Genomic DNA, 22,304 nt, shown 5'->3' with positions numbered 1-22,304 from the left:
CACACTCTGGAACCCCTGGTTTATGACATCCTCTTGTCCATAGATATTTTCTTGTTCTCCTGATTCTTGTAACACATAAGAATCTATGGGAACCCAAACTCAACATTTTAAAAAAAATAGGTCCTTGAGGACTGGGGGATGGAGCAGCCTGTGAAGAACCTCCTGGGAAAGTGTGAGTACCTAAGTCCAACCCCCAGCACACAGGTAAGAAAGCTGGGTGTAGTATAATCTCAGTAACTGAGAAAACAGGAGCAGCATCCCTGGGGGTCATTGGTCAGCTAGCCTGGCGTAATCAGCAAGTCCAGGTCCCACTGAGAGATATGAAAGAACCAAGGTGGCTGGCTGCCTCTGGAGAAACAGCACCTGAGTTTGACCTCCGGTTTCCACATACATAAGCATGAGCATATACCTACACATACACATAAGAACACATTCCCATATGAACACACACACATGCACTTTGGAAAAGCTTAGGACCTTTGAAATGATGACATGTGTCTTTTCTCCCCGACTGCGTCTCCATCTGTGTTCTTCCTTCCTGAATACCGTGCTCACCATTTTCTGTAAGAATTTTTTCTGTACTTTGTATTGCGTTATAGAAACTCTCTTTTCCTCCTGATTTGCTAAAGCTTTTGACCATGTGCTTATGTTACTTTATCCAATGATCGACTGTGTTTCCAGAGCAAATGTTTGCAGATGCTAATCTGTCCTGTATCGTGGCTGACCTTGCTTGGTCCAGACACATTGCTCATTTTAACACATCGTTGGATCTGGTTTAACTTCTCGCTTCTCTGCTCTTTTACTTTTCCTTCTAATTTGCCTGTGTGCGATACCAGAGTTGAACAGGTTCCCTGAAGTGACCTGGGAGCATCTCTTCTTCCTTCTCCCCTGAGAAGAATTTAAGCAAGACCAAGCCGATCTGTCCCTTCAGTGTGGAAGGATGTACGAACAAAGTCACGTAGGACTAGTGTCTTCATGGAAAAGAGTTTAACCCATGCCTCGGTTTCTCTACAGCATGTACAGTTTCTTTGCATTGATTTTGGTAAATTGTCTTGTGTAGAATCTCACTTTATCTGTTCAGTTTTTTGACATGATTACTGATCATATTGTTTATATATAATCACGTTCATTTTTTCATTTGCAACATTGTTTATATCTTAACTCTTTTTCCTTAATCTGTTTTACTGAAGGGTTGCTCATTTTCTTGGAACTATTTTTCCAAACCATGGATTTTCAGGTTTGGACATATAGTCACACTCTCTCTTTTCTTGTATTTTTAAATATCTCTTCTTTGAGTTGTTCTGTGATTCTTTTCCTACACTAAAAAATTAAATGTATAGATTATCGATTTCAGTCATTCATCAACTTTATGTAAGTATTTTAAACTAAACATTTCCTTTCAAAACACTGAGTTTTGCTACATTTCATTAGTTTTGATATGTGATGTTTGCCATTCTTAATCTCTAATATCCAAAAGTATTCAGTGTGGCTTTTTATACTATGCCTCTCCGATGTGTGGGACAGATTGCTTCCAAGGCCCCCTTCATCCCTGGGACGCTACTGGCCTTCAGCTCACTGACACTAGTCCTATAAACACACAATGCATTTTCACGCTGTTTTGATTTCTTTGAGATGGGTCTCGCACAGCCCAGGTCGGCCTTGGATAGCTGTGTAGCTGAGGAAGACCTTGAACTCCTAACCTCTTGCCTCCACTTCCCGTGACCAGGAATTATAGGTGGACGCCACCACACTTGCCACATTTTTACTTTTAGTGCTATAAAAAATGATTTTCTTTTTGATCAATAAAAATAAACAATCAAGCAACAACAAAAATCAAACAAATGGGCCCAGGAGATGGCTCAACCGATAAAGGTGCTTGCTGAGGAATCACCTGAGTTCTTCCTCAGACAGGCTGCAGGAGAGAGCTGAATACAGAAAGCAGTCCTCTGACCCCCACATGTGGTGATGGCACAGGCATGCATGTGTGCAAGTGCGCACGGACACACACACACACACACACACACACACACACACACACACGGCTACACTGGATATTTTAAAACTTAAGAAAAAACAAAAGATTTTATCTTCCCCTTGTTCATTCCTTCCCTGCCGCTCTCCCTGTCTTTACAGACCTGCATGTCTCTGACCCCCGTGATTTTTCTTCTGTCTTAAGAATTGGATCATCTTCGGCATGGTCAGCCGGCAGTGAGCTCCAGGTTTTGTGTCCTGAATCTTTCTCCTTTGCATTCAGCTGGGGGAGGGAAGTAAAAATTCAGGTACAATAAAGGTCACCCTTTAAAGTATGCAGTTCAATGGCTGTCAGCACGTCCACAAGGTTGTGCATGTCATCCCTCTAATCCATCGTCCCCACGACAAACCCCATACCTCTGAGCCGTCACTTCCGTCCTCCTCGCTTTCCTCCAGCCTCTGTTCTTCCTCCTCTTTGTGGATGTGCTTGCTCTGAGCATGCTGTATAAGCAGAGCCCTACAGTAAATGGCGCCCCATTTGCCCACTCGTATTCCAGCACAGTTCCCGGTCCTCATTCTTTTCTATGACTACAAAATATCCCATTAATGGACACACCACATTCTGTCTCTCCACTCTCACCTCACCAGCCTTTCGGTTCTTCCTGCTATTGGTGCCGTGGGCTTCTGTGTTCTAGTTTGGATAGACATGCTGCTTTTGGTTCTTTTGGATGTATCTCTAGGAGGAGGTCATAGGTCATACGGCAACTGTTTTCCTTTTTGAAGAACTTCCTGATTGTTAACAAATCGACTACACTATTTTTATCTCAGTGGCCGTGTGCGTGGATTCCTTTCTGTCTCTTATCATCTGTTTGCTCCGAGCCATGTCGGTATCAGGGAGATGGTGGCTCCATGGGGTTTTGGTTTGCAATTCCCTGATAATCAATGACATTAAGGATCTTTTAAACTACCTATCAATAATTTGTATGTTTTTCTAATACATGTCTATTTGAATATTTTGTCTATTTTAAAAACTAGTTGCCTTTTTATTACTGAATTTAAAAAAAATATTCCAGAGACTAGACCTTTTTCACTTTAAAACTGTTTTCCTAGTCTCTAAGTTATCTCTTCACTCCAGACAGTGTCTGTGTCCTTCAAAGCACAGAAGCTTTCTTATTTTTTATTTTTGGCCTTTTCACTCTTAATAAAATATTTATCTTATTGTTTTGAGAGGGAGAGGTGTGTGTGTGTGGGTGTGTGTGTGCGTGCACGCACACGCGCCCAAGGTGGCCAGAAGAGGGTGCTAGACACTGTGCAGCTGGAGTGACAGGTGGATGTGAGCCACCTAATGTGGGTGCCGCAAACCAAACTCTGGTCTAACGCCTCAGCCATGTTTCCAGCCAGAGCCTCACGGCCTTGTACAGAACTCCGCCTTTGGCCTTTTTCTCTATTGATCAGGAATTCTGGCTGGAAATCTGCTGGTCATCCTCATTGTCTTTCCTCCAGGAAGGGCGGGGCTCCCATCCCCTCTGGGGTCTTTCGAGGTCTTTATCTGAGGCATTTCTCCTGTTTGCTGTTCCGTAAGTTTCCAAGATCATTACCAGGGTCTTTAGAGTAATCCTGGCAAGTTTCAGCCATTACTGCTTGAAACATTTCTTTTGTTCTCTCCTCCCTTCCCCCCCCCCCTTGCTATGCTATGCTCTGCTCTTTCTCCCTTTTTCTTGTCTTCTTTTCTTTTTTCAGACAGGGCAAGTGTAGCTCAGGCTGGCCTCAGACTCACTGTGTCACTGAGGAGACAGAGGCAGGTGGATCTCTGTGAGTTAGAGGCCAACCTGGTCAACAAGAGCCTCATGACCCCTCCTACTTCAGCCTTCCAAGCGCTGAGATTACAGGAATGAGCCACCACCTCTTGTCTCTTTGGACTTTAAAGTGCCGTATGTGTGCATGTGTGTGCATGTCTGTGTGTGTGCACGTGGGCACGTACGTGCGCACTTGTGTGGGCCAGAGGTGGATGTTCTCGTCTGCCTCCATTGCACCACCTTATTAGTTTTGAGACAGTGTCCTTCACTGAACATGTAGATTGCTGATGTACCTGGCCAGTCAGCAAAACCCAGGGATCCCCCTGCCCCTGTCTCCCCAGGGTTAGGATTACAGCTGCTCTTTGCTAGGTTTGCCTTCTTAAATAGATCCTTAGACGTGAGACTCTTCTGACTGAGCCACTCCCCCAACCCCCTACGAGCATCTTTTAAAACGTCTTTCTTTTTGGTGCTGGGAATTGAACTCACACCTCACACCTATACCTCCTGCCTATTGGTCATTTAGCTTTTTCTTAAACCAATCAGAAGGCACCTTATTCAAACACACATCTTCACAATGTACACAAAGGTTACTCCACGACAGTGTGAATTTCTCATGTTGATGAAAAGCACCAAGTTTTCATATACATATATATGTATATATACATACATACATATATGTATATATATGTATATATGTGTGTGTATGTATGTATATATACATATATATGTTTCAGCAGTACATACAAATGTCCGTTTCCCCACACCCTTGCCAACCTTTAGTCCTGAAGGACTGACTTAGTGGTTGGTATGGGTTTGTGATCCACGTGGTGTGGCTAGGGCTCTGCTCTCGGGGCTGCTCTCGGGGCTGCTCTCGGGGCTCCCCAGCTCTCAGCATGCCCATATCCGCCCACTGATACGTCTGTACTGCCGCACCAGCAGCAGCTGCCCAGAGATGATGGCAACCACTGCCATTTTTGCTTGGGACATGTCCAGAGGTTCTATTACCTATACAGTTAGGAGATGCTAAATTTTACTTTATGTTATACATTTTTACCAGTTTCAACTTTCAGTGCTGTAGTTTTTTCAAACATCCCTTGCCTGTGTTTTTTGAAAATATGCTGTAAAAATGATTTTATGGCAAAAATTAGCTAAGTTATAGTCTTTAAGTCACAACACAAGAACTTCACACTTCTCTATCTAAAGTATTTCCCTGAGGCTAATGGAACTGTCTGATGTGTAATTGTGACAGGGTTTCTAGTGACACAAACGGGGGGAAACATCAAAAAATACAGAACACACCCTCGACCCCCAGAAAATGAGCTTGTTTTTATTAATATTCACATCCTTCCAGACCAAAGGGATGGGCCCTCTCCACTTAGAAACCGATGCTGTTTAATGTCCTCCAACTCCTCTGCAACAGCAAAACAAACGTTTAACCACTCACTACACAGGAGAACCTTCTTTTTGATATTTATTTAAAAACAATAAGTTCTGTTTGGGCAGTGGTGGTGGCACATGCCTTTAATTCCAGCACTTGGGAGGGGAGGCAGGTGGATCTCAGTGAGTTCGAGGCCAGCCTGGTCTACAAAGCAAGTTCCAGGACAGCCAGGGCTGTTACGCAGAGAAATCCTGTCTCAAAAAAAACCCTAATAATAATAATAAATGATGTGCACACAGGACAGAACATTTAAAAAAAATGTTTAAATTCCCACGATCTCTGATGGAAATGAACACAAAACGAGGTAGGAATCGAAGAGACAGTTCAGCAACTCAGAGAAAGTTTAGGACCAGGGTTCTGTTCCCAGCATCTATGTGCGGTGTAACTCCAGTTCCAAATGATCTGACTCCTGCTTCTGACCTCTGAAGGCTTCTGCACACACACACACACACACACACACACACACACACACACACACACACGATGTGAGAAGCCCTTCTGTATATGTGTTGTTTTTATTGGTTAATGAATAAAGAATCTTGCTTGGCCTGTGATAGGGTAGAGTAGAGTTAGGTGGGGAAAACTAAACTGAATGCTGGGAGGAAGAAGATAGTTTCTTTGGAGTCAAGAGAAACCAGAGGGGAAAGACACAAACTGGCAGTTAGAACCTTGCCAGTAGGCCACAATCCTTGCGGTAAAATATAAAATAGTAGAAATGGGTTAACTTAAGAGATAAGAGTGATCTAGAAATATACATAAGGTGATAGGCCAAGCAATGTTGTAATTAATACAGTTTCTGTATGGTTATTTTGGGGCTGAGCAGCCAGAAACAAGCAGCCTCCTACAACACACACACACACACAGAGTGAATATTATATACTCAGACATGCACACATATACATAACATAAAATTAATTAATGTATACTTTAAAAAATAGATGCCACATTTATTCAGTGGTTAATATATTCTTAGGAATGTCATAGCACATGGTGGAGAATACACACACCCAGCTGGCTCTTTCTCAGCTAACCTTGAATATAGGCATAGGGATTGGGCTTGATACCCAGATTTACAGCCTAGACCTGGCACTGGGGGAGGGTGGAAACTAAGAGATGACCTTAGCTGGTATGTATTTCAGGCGCTGTTGGATAAGAAGAATAAAGTGCTAGACGGAAGGAAGCCTCTGCGATTCCTGCAAAAGAACCCCATCCCCCCGCCTCGGCTTCCAACCCCCACGCTGGAGACGAGGTCCAGTGTAAGTCTGAAACTTCTACTTGAAGCACTAAAATCAGGACTGCAGTCAGTTCGTGCTTAGGGTAGTTTGGGTTGGAAACAAATTAGGTTAGCAGTGTCAGTGTCTCAAGCTCTGATTTAAAATCAGTTCCTTCTGTTTTAAATTTCTTTTGAGATTTTTTTTTTATGTGTAGGGGCATTTTGCCTGCACCACGTGCATGGATTGACCATGGAGACCAAAAAAGGGCTTTGGATTACCTGGGAACTGGGTTACAGATGGTTGTGAGCTACCACGGGGATGCTGAAGATGGCAATGCAGGCCTCCGTGAGAACAGCTAGTGCCCTTAACCCCTGAGCTATCTCTTCACCCACCCCCACCCCAGTTCCCTCTTAACTTGTGTGTAGCAAACATCTAACATAAACAAATATAATCCATGTGAAATATAAACTATTTAGTCTTTTTAAAGAATAAAAACACAAAGAATGAAAAAATAGCTATTAGAAGGTAATCACCATGTATGTTACAAAAAAAAAGAGAAAAAGAAAGAGGAGGAGGGGGTGGGAAAAGACATAGAGGGAGATGGCTTGGCACAGCGACATATCCCTGGAATCTCAGCACTGGGGGGGGGCAAGGCAACAGCACCATTCAGATGTATGGAGGACCCCGGTAAGTGGATGAGGTGTCTCCAGAATATAGCTTTCTTTGGTGGGGACCCTGACTGGACCACTCCACACAGTTAAGCCAAGAAGGTTCCCTCCCCATACTCTGTGCCTCCCTCTGGTTACCCATAACCTTCCTCCATTGCCTGTTGCTTGCTTTTTCATGGAGAGGCCTTATCAGATTTCTAGGTTTGTTTTTGCTGCGCTGGACACACCATTTTATAGATGCATATATTGTGTTTTGATCAGGGCTTCCATTCACTCTACTCTAATTCCTCCCTTCTCCTCCACCATAATTTTCTCCTAATTGCAAGGTCTCTTTTGTAAACCCACCAAGTTTGGTGTGTGCACGGGCACAGGGCCCTGTAGTGGAGCATGGCTAGCTTCTCAGGAGTTACATCCCTGCAGAAAGCAGTCCCTCCCCGACTCCCAGTGCCAGAACTGTTGCTGACAACTCTCACCACTATGTTCTGATTTGCTAGTAGAGCTACCTCGTGTGAAGAGCACCCTGCTCTAGCCACGCCCTTCATTACTCAGAAGCAAACATGAAAACCCCAATGTTAAAGGGCATTGTTAGCTGTATTTGTGGATTCAGAACGAGTTTTCTGGGAAGGGCTCCAGATGCAGGGCTAACTTTGCGGTCCCATCATTTCTTTCTTTTAGGCTCTCTTCATGATGTATTGCTCATAATAAAAGTGATACATTTTAATGATATAGTATTTAATATTTAAATATTAAAAATATTTAAGACACCATGTATTCAATGACAACAGTTCTCTTTCACATCTCAATTCTCAGTTCTCTTTCAATTCTTTTGACATCTCCCACAGTCTCATGCTTGAAAGAGGTCCCCTCAACAGCGTACGATGCTCTAGTTGCTGCAGTCCTCACCTGGTCCTCCTTTTGTCTCTTTAGGAAGAAGGAGAAAAAGAAATGGCTGTGATCCATCTGCAGAAGTTGATCCGGGGCAGAGTCGTACAGAACATGGTGCGTAGGTCAGACCACAGGCCAGTATTTCTCCCGCGATCCTGAACGCTGGAAACCCCGTTTGTGCTTCTGCCAATGCCAATTCCCGCATGCGCTTTGCCCTCCTATTCCGGGGCCACACAAGGTCAAGATGAGCAGAATCACCTGCCCGTCCTGTGCCACAGTTATAACTTGGGCTATGTGAACTCCTTTTTCTTTTGTGGAATTGCTAACTCCCCAGATATACACATCTGAATTTTGATGGTTTGAACATTATAAACCAAGAGGGACTCCCTAATTTTCTATTATGCCTTAAAACAATTGAGTTCGCATAGAGTGAGCAGTATTTGTGTTAGAAACACCAAGTCGTTATAGTTTTGAGCTATATACCCGTGTGTATTCTTTTTTTTTTCTTTCTTCCTACCAGAAATCTCATTTCAGAAGGAAGTAGTTTGATTCTGAGGGATGTTCCCTTAACAGGCAGCAGCCCCAGTGCTGGCCCTGACTTTAAGCTTTGGCCAGATAATCCCTGCGGCTGCAATAGACACACCTCACTTTAAAACACACACATCCCTCTTCCACGCCTTTCCCTCCTGAGGCCGTCAGTTCTTGAGAGGCTGCGAGTCCAGGGCAGCTGGTGAGCGCCTGTGCTCAGCCCTGTGCTTCCTCTCCTTAATCCGGGGAGAAGCTTACAGTTCCCTTCAGATAGCGGATTGTGTGCTATGAACCCAGGGGTTAGTTCATCAGAAAAGCAAACTGGCCTCAAATAGTGCCGTCGTTTGTTTTTGTTTGCTTTGTCTTTTTAAAGAGGGCGCAGTAAGTGAGCTGCAGAACCTGCGGCTCGCACATGCCTCCTCCCAGCTCACCACGCGGCTCTGGTAACAGGTAACTCTTTCTGGATTTGTTTTCGTGCAGATGTTTGAGGGCAAAGAGAAGCGGCTGGAGTTGATCATGGAGTTGCGCACCAGCCAGGCCCTGCAAGAGGACGACAAGCTAGTGAAGAGAGCAGAGAAGCAAGTGACCCTGGCCCTGCAGCGGCAGCGGAACCTGCATGAGAACAAGGTTCTGTCCTTTGTGCCCTTTGTGGCTTGCTGCGCCTTCCCCTCTAGGGGCGGCTACTGTCCCGTGAACAGCGCTGTAATAACAATAGATGAAAAGATTCTAGCAATTGTTCTACAGCCCGGGCACACAGCATTCTGCAGCAGCCTGCAGTAGTGGGGTGTGCCCTCGCTGAATCTAACGGGTGCTCTTGTCTTTACTTAAAAAATAGAAAGAAACCTCAAAACCAAGCCAAACAAATACATTTTTTCCAACTTTAAGATTTCCCCTTTCGATTTATCTGCAGCATTGACTAATGCTGCCCAACTCCCTGAAGCCTGGATATAGTGGAATGTCTAAGGAGCAACAGCAGCCACACAAAAGTAACATGAAACAGCACAGTATGAGGTTTCTTTGAAAACATTGACCCTCAGTTGTAGAACTTCGGAGCCACAGGAATTGCTCCTGCTGGTTGAGGTACCCATCAATTACGCCGCTGTCCCACCACGTTTGGCGACTTCTGTCAGGCTCTCCTGCTCTGCCGTCTAACATAACTAACAATGCCCCCCCTCCCATCCAGCATTCATCTCTCTGTGATCGCTCTCAAGTGTCACCGACTATACCACAGTTATTTCCTCCTATTCCCAGATGTCTGCAAACCAAGCCTCAAAGTGAATCGATTTGCTGGCTAGTGTTAAAGTAGCAGCACTTACAGCAGCACTGTTTGAGCAGCTTTTAATAAGCACGCTCGACTCCCATGCTAAATGGGAATTGAGCACAAATGAGAAGCTCAACTTGGGAATGACAGCGGCTTTACTGTTTTATACGGCAGCAATGCCACTGGTGTCCAGTGGGCTTGGGGGAGTAGGCGCAGGTGAGGCAGTAAGAGCATCCCAAGCTGTGCCACCTAAAAGTAGGACTGATGAAAGTTGAGGCTACTGTGGACCTGGAGTGTCTGGCTCGGGTGGTCCTGGAGTCTTGGAGATGTTTGGACAGGATGGTAAGCCATGGAAGCAGGAGGTCCTGGGGTGCGACAGGGAAAATGCCCTCTTTAGCCCTTTGAGGTGCATGGAGCTAAGCCGACTCTGAGTAGATATTCAGGTCAACCAAGCTGGATGCAAATGTCTGTTGGGAAATAGTGTCGCTCCTCCAAAGACTGCGTATCTCTGATCCTGTCAAGGTACCCAGTGCAGGGACCTGAGGGAGGGTGTGCTCCACAGGTTTAGCAATTCTGGTCTCACTACCTCTTTCCACTTCTGTGGGAAACTGTCCAGGAAACACAGCTTCACTTGATGAGGAATTAGTGCTACAGCTGTAGCAGAATGCCTTCCAAGCGCGTTTGCTTTCAAATTGTGTTTCCCGACCCGATCAGCCCTGGCTACGTTCCCTGCAAAGGAATGGGGCTGGACATGAAAAGGCAGCTGTTAGCACCCACCCCTACGCTGGAAGTGAAAGCGTTTTGGTCCATGATGACAGGCAGAGAAGCCACCATCTCTGGGCTGAGCATCCACTGTTGATACATGAGCAGTGACGTGCTCTAGCTTTACCTGTCTGTACCCCTGTTTAAAACAAAACAAAAACAAAAAACGTCGAGCTTCAGGACTTGAAAGTATGTGTGGGTGAGGATGGGGATGGGGGAGCTGGCCTAACAACTGCCCTTGACAGATGGCCTCAGCCAGTGACCTCATTGCCCCCAAGACCCGAGACTGTCCCTTCCCTTTAGACGCAAACCAGAGGGGTGCAGAGTAGAGCCCTCGGTGCTAAAGTGGCATGTGGTGGGGAGATGGAGGACCGTCCCTTACGTTTAGGAGAGGGAAGCCAAGCAGGTAAGGCATCTTAAACACATTGCTGTGTGAAAGCCCGGACACAAATATCCACATACCAGTGACTTCCTCCTGCCCAAGCTCCCCACGGGCCCATTATTTTACCCCAACAATATATGGACATCTAAGCTTTATTCTGTGCTGGTTCAAAGATAATTGTTAATAGTTTTGAAGTTATTTTTTTTAAAGATTTATTTATTTATTATGTATACAACATTCTGCCTCCATGTATGCCCACATGCCAGAAGAGGGCACCAGATCTCATAACAGATGGTTGTGAGCCAACATGCGGTTGCTGGGAATTGAACTCACAACCTCTGGAAGAGCAGCCAGTGCTTTTAACCACTGAGCCATCTCTCCAGCCCCTAGTTTTGAAGTTATTAAAAGTTTAGAAAGTACCATGGTTTTTCACTTTCACTGTTTTTCATTGTTTTTAAAGCTCTTCAAGTTGGTAGGCAAAGAGCAGATATTTAAAAATTAAAAGTTCTCATGAGTGAATTTCGAGGAAGTTCTACTTTTTTAAATTGAATGCAATGTTAACGTCTTGTCTTCCTTCATGTCTGACTTTCTGCATAAAATTGAACCAAAAATTACATTGTGTGTCTTGCTGAGACAATGTTTCAGTAAGTCGTCTTCACGACTTGAGAACTGTGAACCCTGAGGACTTTCTCAGCTCTGCTTTCTCAGGTCTAAGTTTTGTGTTACATTTTCCAACAAGTGCCCAGGGATGGGGGTCACCGGGGCATGATATTCCTGGTGAAGGCTGTTCTAACAAGAAGTTGCCTTGCTTGGTTATTCTGGGTCACCCAACACTTAAGAACCACCGCTCTGAGTGGAGCTCGCTTTTAAAGTCTTTCTCGTTCTTAAGTTGTCAGTCATTGAAAACCATCTGGGCGACCTGGAAGGAAGAGTGCTGGCGGACATGCTTGACTTCCTGTCCAAAGAGCTGGTGCGGCTGCAGGAGGAGAGGAGGATCCACGCCTTTGCGATGCTGGCTGAGCGCCAACGGCGCATGCGGGAGGCCGAAGAGAGTGGTCGACGGCAGGTGGAGCAAAGGCGCCTGCAGCAAGAGGACCAGATATTTATGGAGGCAAGTTGGGCAGCGGGGCGTAGTAAACTTCCTAGATCCAGGGCTTACGGGGAGCCAGGTTGAACCAAAGACATCTCATACTGGCATGTCTCGCAAAATCATACAGACACTTCATGATTTAAATGGGATTTCGGTTTGTTTTCATCTTGTTTCCACACTCTACACTAAAGAGTACAAAGGCATTGTGGGTACTCTGGAGGGAAGACGCAGGCACAGCCCTTCCCTCCTGCAATTTAAATAACACGGAACATGCACATAATTATAGAATTAGAAATTCTATGAAGGAAGAAGCAACGCAACGAATGGGGTCCTCTTTAAAGGATATGATCAAGAGTGGCGACTAGTCCATGGCTTACGTGACTGACTGCTCCTTTGGGAGGTCGGTAGGTGGAGAGGATGACGGGTCAGGGGCAGAATCAGGAGTTCATCAGAAACTTAGCTTGGGACAGTCGAGTGGAAAGGCAGAGATTTCAGTCTCATCTGGGAAGGACACAAAAGAGTTAACAACGTTTTTGGTTTGACTTAAGGACCGCTTTGTGTGAACACATCTGTGACTGGTATTTCTCTCCCCTTCCTCATCTCTGTGTTATAACCGAGCTATTAGTGTCCTGTGTCTTCATAGCTTGCTTCCTGAATAAACGCTCAGCTTCACGAGGGCAAGCGTGCCGTGTACTCACACTGTGCTTTCTGCACCACCAGCGTGGGCCCTGGACACACTAGACATTTCACAAATATGTCTTGGGTGATACTGTATTACCCTGCCATTAAGACACTAACATCAGGAAGGCGTGGGGCTTAAGGTTGATATTCGGGTTCAAGGTACATAAAGAGTAAGTATCATGCTGGGCAGTGGTGGTGCACACCTTTAATCCCAGCACTCGGGAGGCAGAGGCAGGTGGATCTCTGTGAGTTTAAGGCCAGCCTGGTCTACAGAGCAAATTCCAGGACAGGCTCCAAAGCTACAGAGAAACCCTATCACATACTTAGGTTACACTTTTGGGCCCTCTAAGAAACAGGCCACACAGGTCTCGGTGCCTACCAGCAGCCCAAGCAGAGTTCTGGGTATTATCTCAGGTTCAAAGAAATATTCAAACATAAAAATGTTTTTGCCTCCATGAGACTCACAGTTTGTTGAGACAAAGACACACACTCAAAGTAGTGTTGATGCTGGTGATACTTTCTGTGTGTGTGTGTATGTGTGTGTGTGTGTATGTGTACACACACGCATGCATGTGTGTGAAACAAACAAAGCTAAGTGGTTTTGCCTGAGATTACATAGTTAGTGAGCAAAATTCTAAAGCTAAATAAGCACTCGCTAGGACCCTCATGAAAGTGGACACAGGCTGTGGTCAGGAAGGACCCTGTGGTCTTCTTAGGCACTAGCAGCGACTATATGGGTACTGATTTTATCCTAATTCATTATACTGTATGTACATTTATGTGCTCTGCATACCAAAAAACAGTCTGCATTCTATCTCATAATTTCAAGAAATCTTCAAAAAGTGATTAAGGGCCGTTATGACCTGGAACCCTTTCCCTTTCTGCTCAATAGCCTCTAAAATATGGCCCTTGTGGCAACTTAAGGTCACCACTGTCCGCAAAGGTTTCGTGTTCATAAAGTAAAACATAAAAAGAGAGAGAAAGAATAGGGGGAAGCTAAGTCTTTCTTGGGCATATCACCTCAGCTCGCATTGACTTGGCCTGGCCTTGGTCATGCGGTCCTACAGAAACTGGAACTAGGAAATCTAGTCTTTGTGTACCTGTTTGCCTAGCTGAAATCCAAAGATTCTGTTATTTAAGATAAAAGACACAAGGGTATTAGGAAATATTCCTTAACCTCTGCTACAGTTAGGTGGCCTGGCCAAGTCACACAACTGATAAGGACAACCGGGATCCAAACCAGGTTTTTGATCATCATTATTTTGTAGAGCTTTTAACCATCATCCAAGTAAGACCCAGGATCCAAGTTATGAGATGGGCTAAGTGGCTTAGGCTGCCCAGAAAAAGTAGGTAGATGGATGAGAAACAGAGCAGTGAGTTAATGAAAGAAATACATGAACTGTAAGATCATCAAGCAATGTCTGTGTGGTTTCTGTACTGGCAACAATAGAAGTTCTTAAGCGGTATATATATTTTAATTTCTGCAGGTGATTAAAGTCCACCAAAGCACTGTGACCTCCTACCTGGAAGACATCATCCTGAACACTGAGGAGAGAACTGCGGAAGAACAAGCCAGGGCCGAAATCGAAAGGATCGCCGAGGAAATCAATGACATCGCCTATGCAATGGAAAGCCGGTACGCATCACAGAAAAGACTGGGAAATGGATGATGACATCACTGTTATTCAACTGTAGTCCTCCAGACCCTCAGGCCCCGCCAGAATATATAAGCCATGCTCTGATGTCTGTTGCTAGCAGACCTTACTGGGACTCAACATGCCCATACCCCTCTTGGTAGGAGCACTGTGGACAGAATCCTTTGTTTTCCTCTGTCCTTCTGGTCCGTTTCCATTCTATACATTACAATACTCAGAACATAAAAGCAGAGTAGATATATGCATTTGACATATATTTGATTATTTGGACTGAATCCCAGTATGTTTTAGACTTCCAAGTTTTTGCTGAATTTTTAACATGTGCCTCATAGCAGGCAGGATGAGGTCAAATTCTAATGTTTTTATGAAGTCAAACAAGCTTGCCAGGAATGTGCTCTTTCAGGTCATCCAATCAAGGGAAAGGTGACAGTGGCATTGAGGAAGGGCTTGTGTCACGTGGGTCTCAGTGCCTATCAGCAGCCCAAACAGAGAAAGCAGGAGTTCACTTTTTATTTATCTGCTCATTTGTTTTTGATGTTGTTTTCTAGTCGAACGTCTCTTCAGTCAGAGGAGATTGTTGCCGAGTTGGTTTATAGTTTTCTCATCCCAGAGGTACAGAAAGACTTCGTCAAAGAGAAAGGTAAGGGGTGTAATTCTAGACAAAGGTAGAGTGGCATTTCATTTTTATTTTAATAAATAAAGCTTGCCTGAGGATCAGAAAAGTAAACCAGCCCCCCTGGCCAGCCGTACAGACCAGGCAGTGGTGACACACACCTTTAATCTCAGTAGCCACACTAGCTTGCCAGAGAAACCAGGCAGTAGAGGTGCACACCCTTAATCCCAGAACTAGAGAGGATTATAAAATGGGAGGAGACAGCTCTAAGTCTCATTCTGAGGTTTCCTAGAGGCTGGATCACCATTTCGGACTGAGGCTGAGGCAAGAACCAGTGGCTGGCTGGTTGGCTTTTGTGACCTTCACGTTGAACCCCTTTTTTCTGTCATTGAGTTTTTATTAATCGTGCTTCACAGAGGTGTGGGGATTTCTGAAAAAGCAGTGGGTTCTTGCTTCAGAGTTTATCGCTTTCTTTCTGAAGCTTGACTGCAGAAACTAATCACCTCCAGCAGGGGCAGAATCCGCTCCCATCAGATTGGCAGAACGCCAATTCCTTTAATAGGAAGTTCTGAAGTTCCCAGGGAGTTTTATGCCTTGACCCACACACTTGCGGCCTTTTGCAGACCAGTGCAGAAACAGTGGGTACTGAGGCAGGGGTGCCAGAAGAACTAAAGACACCCCGCTGCTAATAGAATTTCTGCTGGGGTGACATGTAAGTATAACGATTTCAATTTGTCCTTTGTCAAAAATGGCAAGTTTTAAAATAATGATGCTTTTAGTCAATAGGAAAGGAAAGAATGTGTCTTAAAGAAAAAAGGACCCGGGGCTGGAGAGATGGCTTTAGTGGCACATACTGCTCTTCCTGAGGACCTGGGTTTGATTCCCAGCATTCTTCAGGTGGCTTAAAACTTCCTGTAACCCCAGCTGCAGGGGGATCTGACACCTCTGACCTCTGACCTCTGTGAGGACTTGCATTCATATGGACAGCCTCCCGCCCAAATATACATAATTAAAATTGTAATAACAATAAAAATTTTAAAGAAGAAGCAAAAGATTCTTTTAGAACCCTTAAACTGTTGGGGCCAGGTCTGATCCCAGAGAGGGGACGTTGTTAGGACAAAACCGTGAAACAGTGGCCCACAGGCCTTTAGCTGGTAGAGAGCCCTGGAGAGACTGAGACAGAAAAGCTCAACACTTTGTGCTTGATTAAGGACAAAGGGCTAGTGGACTCTGGTGCATTAGGTCGAAGAATGTTGCTTTTTGCCTACACGTGGTAGCGTAACTTGAGAACAGGATCTCTCTAGCACTCCGCGCTTTAGTCGGCTTACAGTGTCTTTTCTGTCATCCTTAGTTTATCGCAATCAGTGTATTTACACACATCATGACCACCACCCTTAGATTCCCAGCAGCACAAGTCAGTGTTGAACAGAAGAATGTGTGGGTTTTATGTTTTCGTGGATTCTACCTGATCTCCACACAAAAGATGCTGTGTTCCCATTTGTATGCAAAATTCAAGAAGTCATTGTTCTTTACTGCTGAGTAGTACTCTAATATGTATATATTCCATACTTTCTTCATCCATTCTTCCATTGAAGGGCATCTAGGTTATTTCCAGGTTCTGGCTATTACAAACAATGCTGCTATGAACATAGTTGAGCATATACTTTTGTTGTATGATAGGGCATCTCTTGGGTATATTCCCAAGAGTGGTATTGCTGGGTCCAGGGGTAGGTTGATCCCGAATTTCCTGAGAAACCGCCACACTGCTTTCCAAAGTGGTTGCACAAGTTTGCATTCCCACCAGCAATGGATGAGTGTACCCCTTTCTCCACAACCTCTCCAGCAAAGGCTTATCATTGGTAGTTTTTATTTTAGCCATTCTGACAGGTGTAAGATGGTATCTTAAAGTTGTCTTGATTTGCATTTCCCTGATCGCTAAGGAAGTTGAGCATGATCTTAAGTGTCTTTTGGCCATTTGAACTTCTTCTATTGAGAATTCTCTGTTCAGCTCAGTGCCCCATTTTATAATTGGGTTGATTAGCCTTTTTCGGTCTAGTTTCTTGAGTTCTTTATGTATTTTGGAGATCAGGCCTTTGTCAGTTGCGGGGTTGGTGAAGATCTTCTCCCAGTCAGTGGGTTGCCTTTTTGTCTTAGTGACAGTGTCTTTTGCTTTACAGAAGCTTCTCAGTCTCAGGAGGTCCCATTTATTCAATGTTGCCCTTAATGTCTGTGCTGCTGGGGTTATACGTAGGAAGTGGTCTCCTGTGCCCATGTGCTGTAGAGTACTTCCCACTTTCTCTTCTATCAGGTTTAGTGTGTTCGGACTGATATTGAGGTCTTTAATCCATTTGGACTTGAGTTTTGTGCATGGTGATAGATATGGATCTATTTTCATTCTTTTACAGATTGACATCCAGTTTTGCCAGCACAATTTGTTGAAGATACTCTCTTTTTCCCATTGTATACTTTTAGCTCCTTTATCGAAAATCAGGTGTTCATAGGTTTGTGGGTTAAAGTCAGGGTCTTCTATTCGATTCTATTGGTCAACTTCTCTGTTTTTTATGCCAATACCAAGCTGTTTTCAATACTGTAGCTCTGTAATAGAGTTTGAAGTCAGGGATGGTAATGCCTCCAGAAGTTCCTTTATTGTATAAGATTGTTTTGGCTATCCTGGGTTTTTGTTGCAGTGAGTCATTTTTATTGAGCACAGTAAACCCAAAACAGAAAATATGCATTTTGAATATATATATATATATATATATATATATATATATATATATATATATATATATATAACCCCTATCTTAAAAATGCTGAGGGACAATTTCTAGCAGAAAAGTAAAAGCTTCCCCTGTTGCTTTGGTTCAGTGAGGCTTGCACAGCGGAAGCACATTCTCGCGGCCCATCAGATCATTCAAAGCTACGCGGAAGCTATGATCCGGAAGAACACTGCTGAGGAACAGCGGAGAGTGGCCCTTGCGCAAGAGACGCAAGAGGCCGCTGAGAGCTCAGCATCTGACTCACCAAGTGAGGGAAGCAACTAGGCGAGCCTGACGTTTCCATCCGGAAGAGAGCCCCGGAGGAGGAGAAGCAGCTCCGTTCAGTTTGGGCCACTGCTCAACCAAGTGTGCCGTGAATGGACTGGCCCTTGTTTACAAAAAGAACGGAGCACTTCCACTGAAACTGACTCCTCTCATCTGGGCTAGGCTACGTATTGTTGTGTTTATTAGAAAGTTAGCGTTGGTTCTATAGCAGTTGGATTCTTGCGATCTAAAAAGTTAGGCTGTAGGTTATCGGGGAGGGGCCTTTTATCCTATGAGTGTACTCTTCCACGAATAAAGCATCATGGAACGTGTGAACACTGTTTGCAAAACTTGCTCTCACAGAGGCGGACCAGGTGCATCATGGTGCCTTGTGCTCCCTGTAAGCAGAAACAGAGCGTGATGCAGAACCTGCTGAGTTCTACCCAAACATCTGCAGTGCACCCCGGGGGGCCTGGTGTTAGCCTCAACTAAATGTTCATATGCACAAAACTGAGGAGGTTCATATTTGGCATGGGACTGCTCAGTTGGCATAGAAGACAGGAACACACCAGGTAGGCATAGGACCTGCCTAGAATATAAACACCACATCCCAGAGGCTAGAATCTCTTGTAATAATTTTGTTGACTTAGCTTCCAGGGGTCCCCAAATGGATCGTCCCACCTAGAAAAGTTAGCATGCTGAGGGAGACTCACAGCTGTGGGTACCCGGTGGGCACAATGTGTCTGCAAGTCATCCCGGTAGAGATGTGTTTTAGCAGTCAGGGCCATTTTTACCGTAAGTAGTGAGTTGCTTGGTAACCCAGCTGACACATAGCACATGATCTACCAGGAGAGCAGAACCGGAGAGTCCTGCATGATCCGTGGTTGGTACATATAATATTTGTCAGTAAGAAAGGTAAGACAAAACCATAAAAGATATTGGAAATAAGCCAAAGAGAAGCAGAGGAGAATCGGAAACAGTGCTCATCACCCCGTGTCTGCAAGCCACCTTTGTCCAGACATACTTTGCAAAGAACATGTTCTTCACGGAAGAGAAGGCAGGATGCAGAGAGAAGGTTCCTCATAGAGTAGCGACCACGGCCCAAGTACACTGCAAGTCCTTAGGAAAGGGCCACCCGGGAGGCGGCTTTGTCCTCTGCTGCACAGCAATCAACAACAACAGTAGGAAACGATTCTCCATCAACAGCTCTGCCCTGGATTTCGGTGGGAGTCAAGAGTATGATTGAAAATATTTCAAAGTGATCAGTCTAACCTACTATTAGATCACCTGTGTTCTACCCCACCCACTTTAAGGTAACTTTAAAAAGGGAGGTGGGTCGGCAAAAACGTATGCGGTATGAAGAGAAACCAGGCTGTATACTGTTACCAAGGCATGGGCTCTGCTTCAAGTGCCTACTTTGCTGGTGTTCTGGCTGGGGTTCCCTCAGTGACGGATGGTGTCCTGGATGAGGAAGTTAGATAAACCCTTTCCTGTCCTTCCCTGAGTTTCTTTTGGGCACCGTGTTTATCACAGCAACAGAAAGCAAACTAGGGGTACGTGTCCTCCAAAAAAAAAAAAGGAGAGGGTCCCTCTGAGTCTACCGCATGGGGACCTCTGTGCTCTGAAGGTCAGCTTGAGCCACACACGCCCAAGAAGGATGTTAAGAGATCTTGAGAAAGACCATTGGGCAGGTTGATAAACTCCTGTCTTCCTTCGACTTCACCTGTATTTACACCCTCGGTGTGTCTGACTCTGGTTTTTTTTATTTATAACATATAAGATCTGCCTGCTTCTGCCTCGATTAAAGGCATGCGCCTCCACCGCCCGGCTCATAACTTCCCATTTTTATATGAGATGCAAACCTAGACCTTTGTGTGTCAGAAGAGCTTGGAGAGATGATAAAAGCTGTAATAATTTACCTGTGGCTCAAGGACTTCTGGCCTGCTGCCCCGCCTCAGCTGGAATCCTGCCCACTCTCCTCTGCTACAAAAGTGCCAGTCAGAACCGGAAGACCTACCTCTGATCTTGGAAGTCTGTGTCCCTTTTCAGCTTTCCCAGCTTCTTAGGCTGTGACCCTCTCCTGCTACCCCAGAGCTCACTACATAGGCTGTTTCTTCTGGGGACTTCAATCTCTATTTCAATATAGGGCCCTGTTGAAGGCTAAGGCAATCTTGAGGGTGGTGGAGTTTATAAGCAACAGCTTCCCAATCCTGGAAGGTTTGGGGGGGAGAAAACATCACTCAAAGCCTTCCTGTTGGCCCAGCGGTGGTGGCGCACGCCTTTAATCCCAGCACTCGGGAGGCAGAGGCAGGCGAATCTCTATAAGGCCAGCCTGGCTACAAGAGCTAGTTCCAGGACACCTAGGGTTGTTACACAGAAAAACCCTGTCTTGGAAAAAAAAAAAGCCTCAAACCAAAAAACCAAAAAATCCTTTCCTGCTGGGCCAGTTCCTAGCCAGTCTTCTAGGAGAGTCTGAGGAAAGAAGAAGCTCTAGGAACTTTCTCAACGGTCCAGTTCCCTGCTCCTAGATAGCGTTCTGCCCTGAGGTTGGAACTGCGAACTCCTACCTGTCTTGTAGCCCTTGCCTTTGTTTTCCTGCTCCTCCCCACTTCTCACATTAACGTGCCAGTATCACAACTGCTGTCCCAGAAAGCGACTTAGAAAAATAGCACATTAGGAACCGTAGGCCCCAAGACACCTTATCTCCAGCGACAAACACCCTCAGAGAGGCAGGCCCAGGCCCAGAATTAGGGCAGACACTTAAAACACCCTTTCCTTTATATGTTTTACAGTGATGGAAACTATGGGGAAAAAAAGGAGGGTGTATAACAAGAGTAAATACGGTAATCTGGTCATGACTAGCTCAGGTGCTGGACTTGGGACTTAGGAGTGCCATCTGGGGCCTCTTGGGGTGAAATGTGGGCAAGAAAAACCGTAGCTCCTATGGCCGGGACGCCATAGCCTAAGATTAGCCAAGAAGGAGGAGTGGAGACACCGGTCATTTTTCTAGCAAGAGGCTCACCCTCTCCGTGGGAGCTCGACCTTGGACCATACGAAACACTACAGGCTTAAGGCGAGACCTCTGCGTGCGACCAGGCAGCCACTGCAAGTGTGCCAAGCTCCGAGCAGAGCCCTCATTCCTGATTCTTCAAAGTGGACCCCAAGGGAGAAATCCAACGAAAACAGTGGCCCCCAAGCAGGTACGATTTTGCTTTCTTTCTCTTTCTGGGAGTCAAGTGCCTCCTGTCTCTGTCCGGAAGGTTTATGGGAGCAGGGCTGAGGTCAGCGATGAGATATGGAGCAGGGTGCAACCTTGTATTTTCCTCTCCTCCTTGCTGGGTTAAATACAGCGCGAAGACAGTTGCTGGACGTGGAGCCAGGAGGCCCTTCTACCTGGCCTACGTTTGTGTTGCAGAGGAATTATCAAAAAAGAGAAGCCTTACTTCTGCAGGTGCTCTCAGGTGTTAGACAGCAGCCAAGCCCCTCTGTAACAGGATTGGAGTCCCTGTAGAAAATAGCACTGCTGAAGACTGTGGAGAACCAGGAACGATTAACCCTGGCTCCTAGAGCTTGGCAGGTTAGCGTTGGCGGCGCCCACAGTGGAGGACGGCAGCAGGACAGTCACAAGGCCTCACATCCTCAACACCCACTGTGCCTACCTCTGTAAGGAGCCAGCACTTGCCCCCATGTCAGAATCGTCCCCATGAATGCTCAGCATCCTGAGGCCCCCTCTCTGCCCCACAGGGCAGCTAGAGACACTGCTGCTCCCACACACCTAGGGCTTCTTAGGAGACACCTTCAAGACTGCCAAACTTCCCTCTGAGTTTCAAGTGTGGTGCTGGCCTTTCCCCAGGCTCAGCTGTTTTTCATTGCTGCTGGAAAGGTGAATGGCCACCACCCAGATGAAAGGTGGCTGGACTGTCTACACTGAGATAAATGTTTGGTCTCTAATATGAAGTGGCCAGAGTCTAAATTATTCTGAGCAAGGCTTACCCGGTTGGCAATAGGAAGACTGTTTATTATACTAAGTACTTGCTTAAAAACGCTTCAGTTACCTGGTGAACTTAATCTAAACTGGCATCACCATATTATAACTCATAGGCCAAATCTGGCCCGTCAGCTGTTTTTTATCAATAAAGTTTTATTGGGACACAATGTCATGTGGCCGCTTTTGCCCTAGAACAGCAGAAGCAAGTGGCCTTCACAGAAAACACTTGCCAACTGGTCTAAAGGCAATCAACGTGATGCTAAATGATTGTGAAATAAACATAGACCGCCACAAAACCAGTTAGGCAGTTTCTGTAGGGGGTCAGTGTTTACATTGCCAGGTCATTAAT

At 45.4% G+C, this 22,304-nt stretch overlaps 2 protein-coding genes and 1 long non-coding RNA gene across 3 annotated transcripts in view; 2 read left to right on the top strand and 1 right to left on the bottom strand.

The window, feature by feature from the left end:
• The window catches only part of Cfap91 (cilia and flagella associated protein 91), a 43,059-nt gene extending 24,760 nt beyond the window's left edge, over positions 1-18,299 (top strand). Inside the window, exons 11-17 of the mRNA XM_075962420.1 lie at positions 6,345-6,461; positions 8,015-8,086; positions 8,981-9,127; positions 11,795-12,016; positions 14,164-14,312; positions 14,880-14,971; positions 17,813-18,299. Of these exons, the coding sequence (XP_075818535.1) occupies positions 6,345-6,461; positions 8,015-8,086; positions 8,981-9,127; positions 11,795-12,016; positions 14,164-14,312; positions 14,880-14,971; positions 17,813-17,988 (975 nt within the window). The 3' untranslated portion in view covers positions 17,989-18,299. The remainder of the gene's footprint in view (positions 1-6,344; positions 6,462-8,014; positions 8,087-8,980; positions 9,128-11,794; positions 12,017-14,163; positions 14,313-14,879; positions 14,972-17,812) is intronic.
• LOC142844163 (uncharacterized) lies at positions 11,941-20,015 on the bottom strand. Its single transcript, XR_012909721.1, has 3 exons — positions 19,985-20,015; positions 19,103-19,175; positions 11,941-11,986 (listed from the first exon to the last, which is right to left on the bottom strand). It is a non-coding gene; the product is annotated as an uncharacterized LOC142844163 (long non-coding RNA).
• Positions 20,016-20,855: 840 nt separating this feature from the next.
• Nr1i2 (nuclear receptor subfamily 1 group I member 2) overlaps positions 20,856-22,304 on the top strand; it is a 39,000-nt gene continuing 37,551 nt past the window's right edge. The window contains exon 1 of the mRNA XM_075962426.1: positions 20,856-21,167. The gene's annotated coding sequence lies outside the window, so the exon portion shown is untranslated. The remainder of the gene's footprint in view (positions 21,168-22,304) is intronic.

Source organism: Microtus pennsylvanicus, chromosome 1 (assembly GCF_037038515.1).
Source record: "Microtus pennsylvanicus isolate mMicPen1 chromosome 1, mMicPen1.hap1, whole genome shotgun sequence".
Classification (NCBI taxonomy): Eukaryota; Metazoa; Chordata; class Mammalia; order Rodentia; family Cricetidae; genus Microtus; species Microtus pennsylvanicus.
Note: the sequence above shows the minus strand (reverse complement) of the source record. Positions and strands in the feature narration are given on the sequence as shown.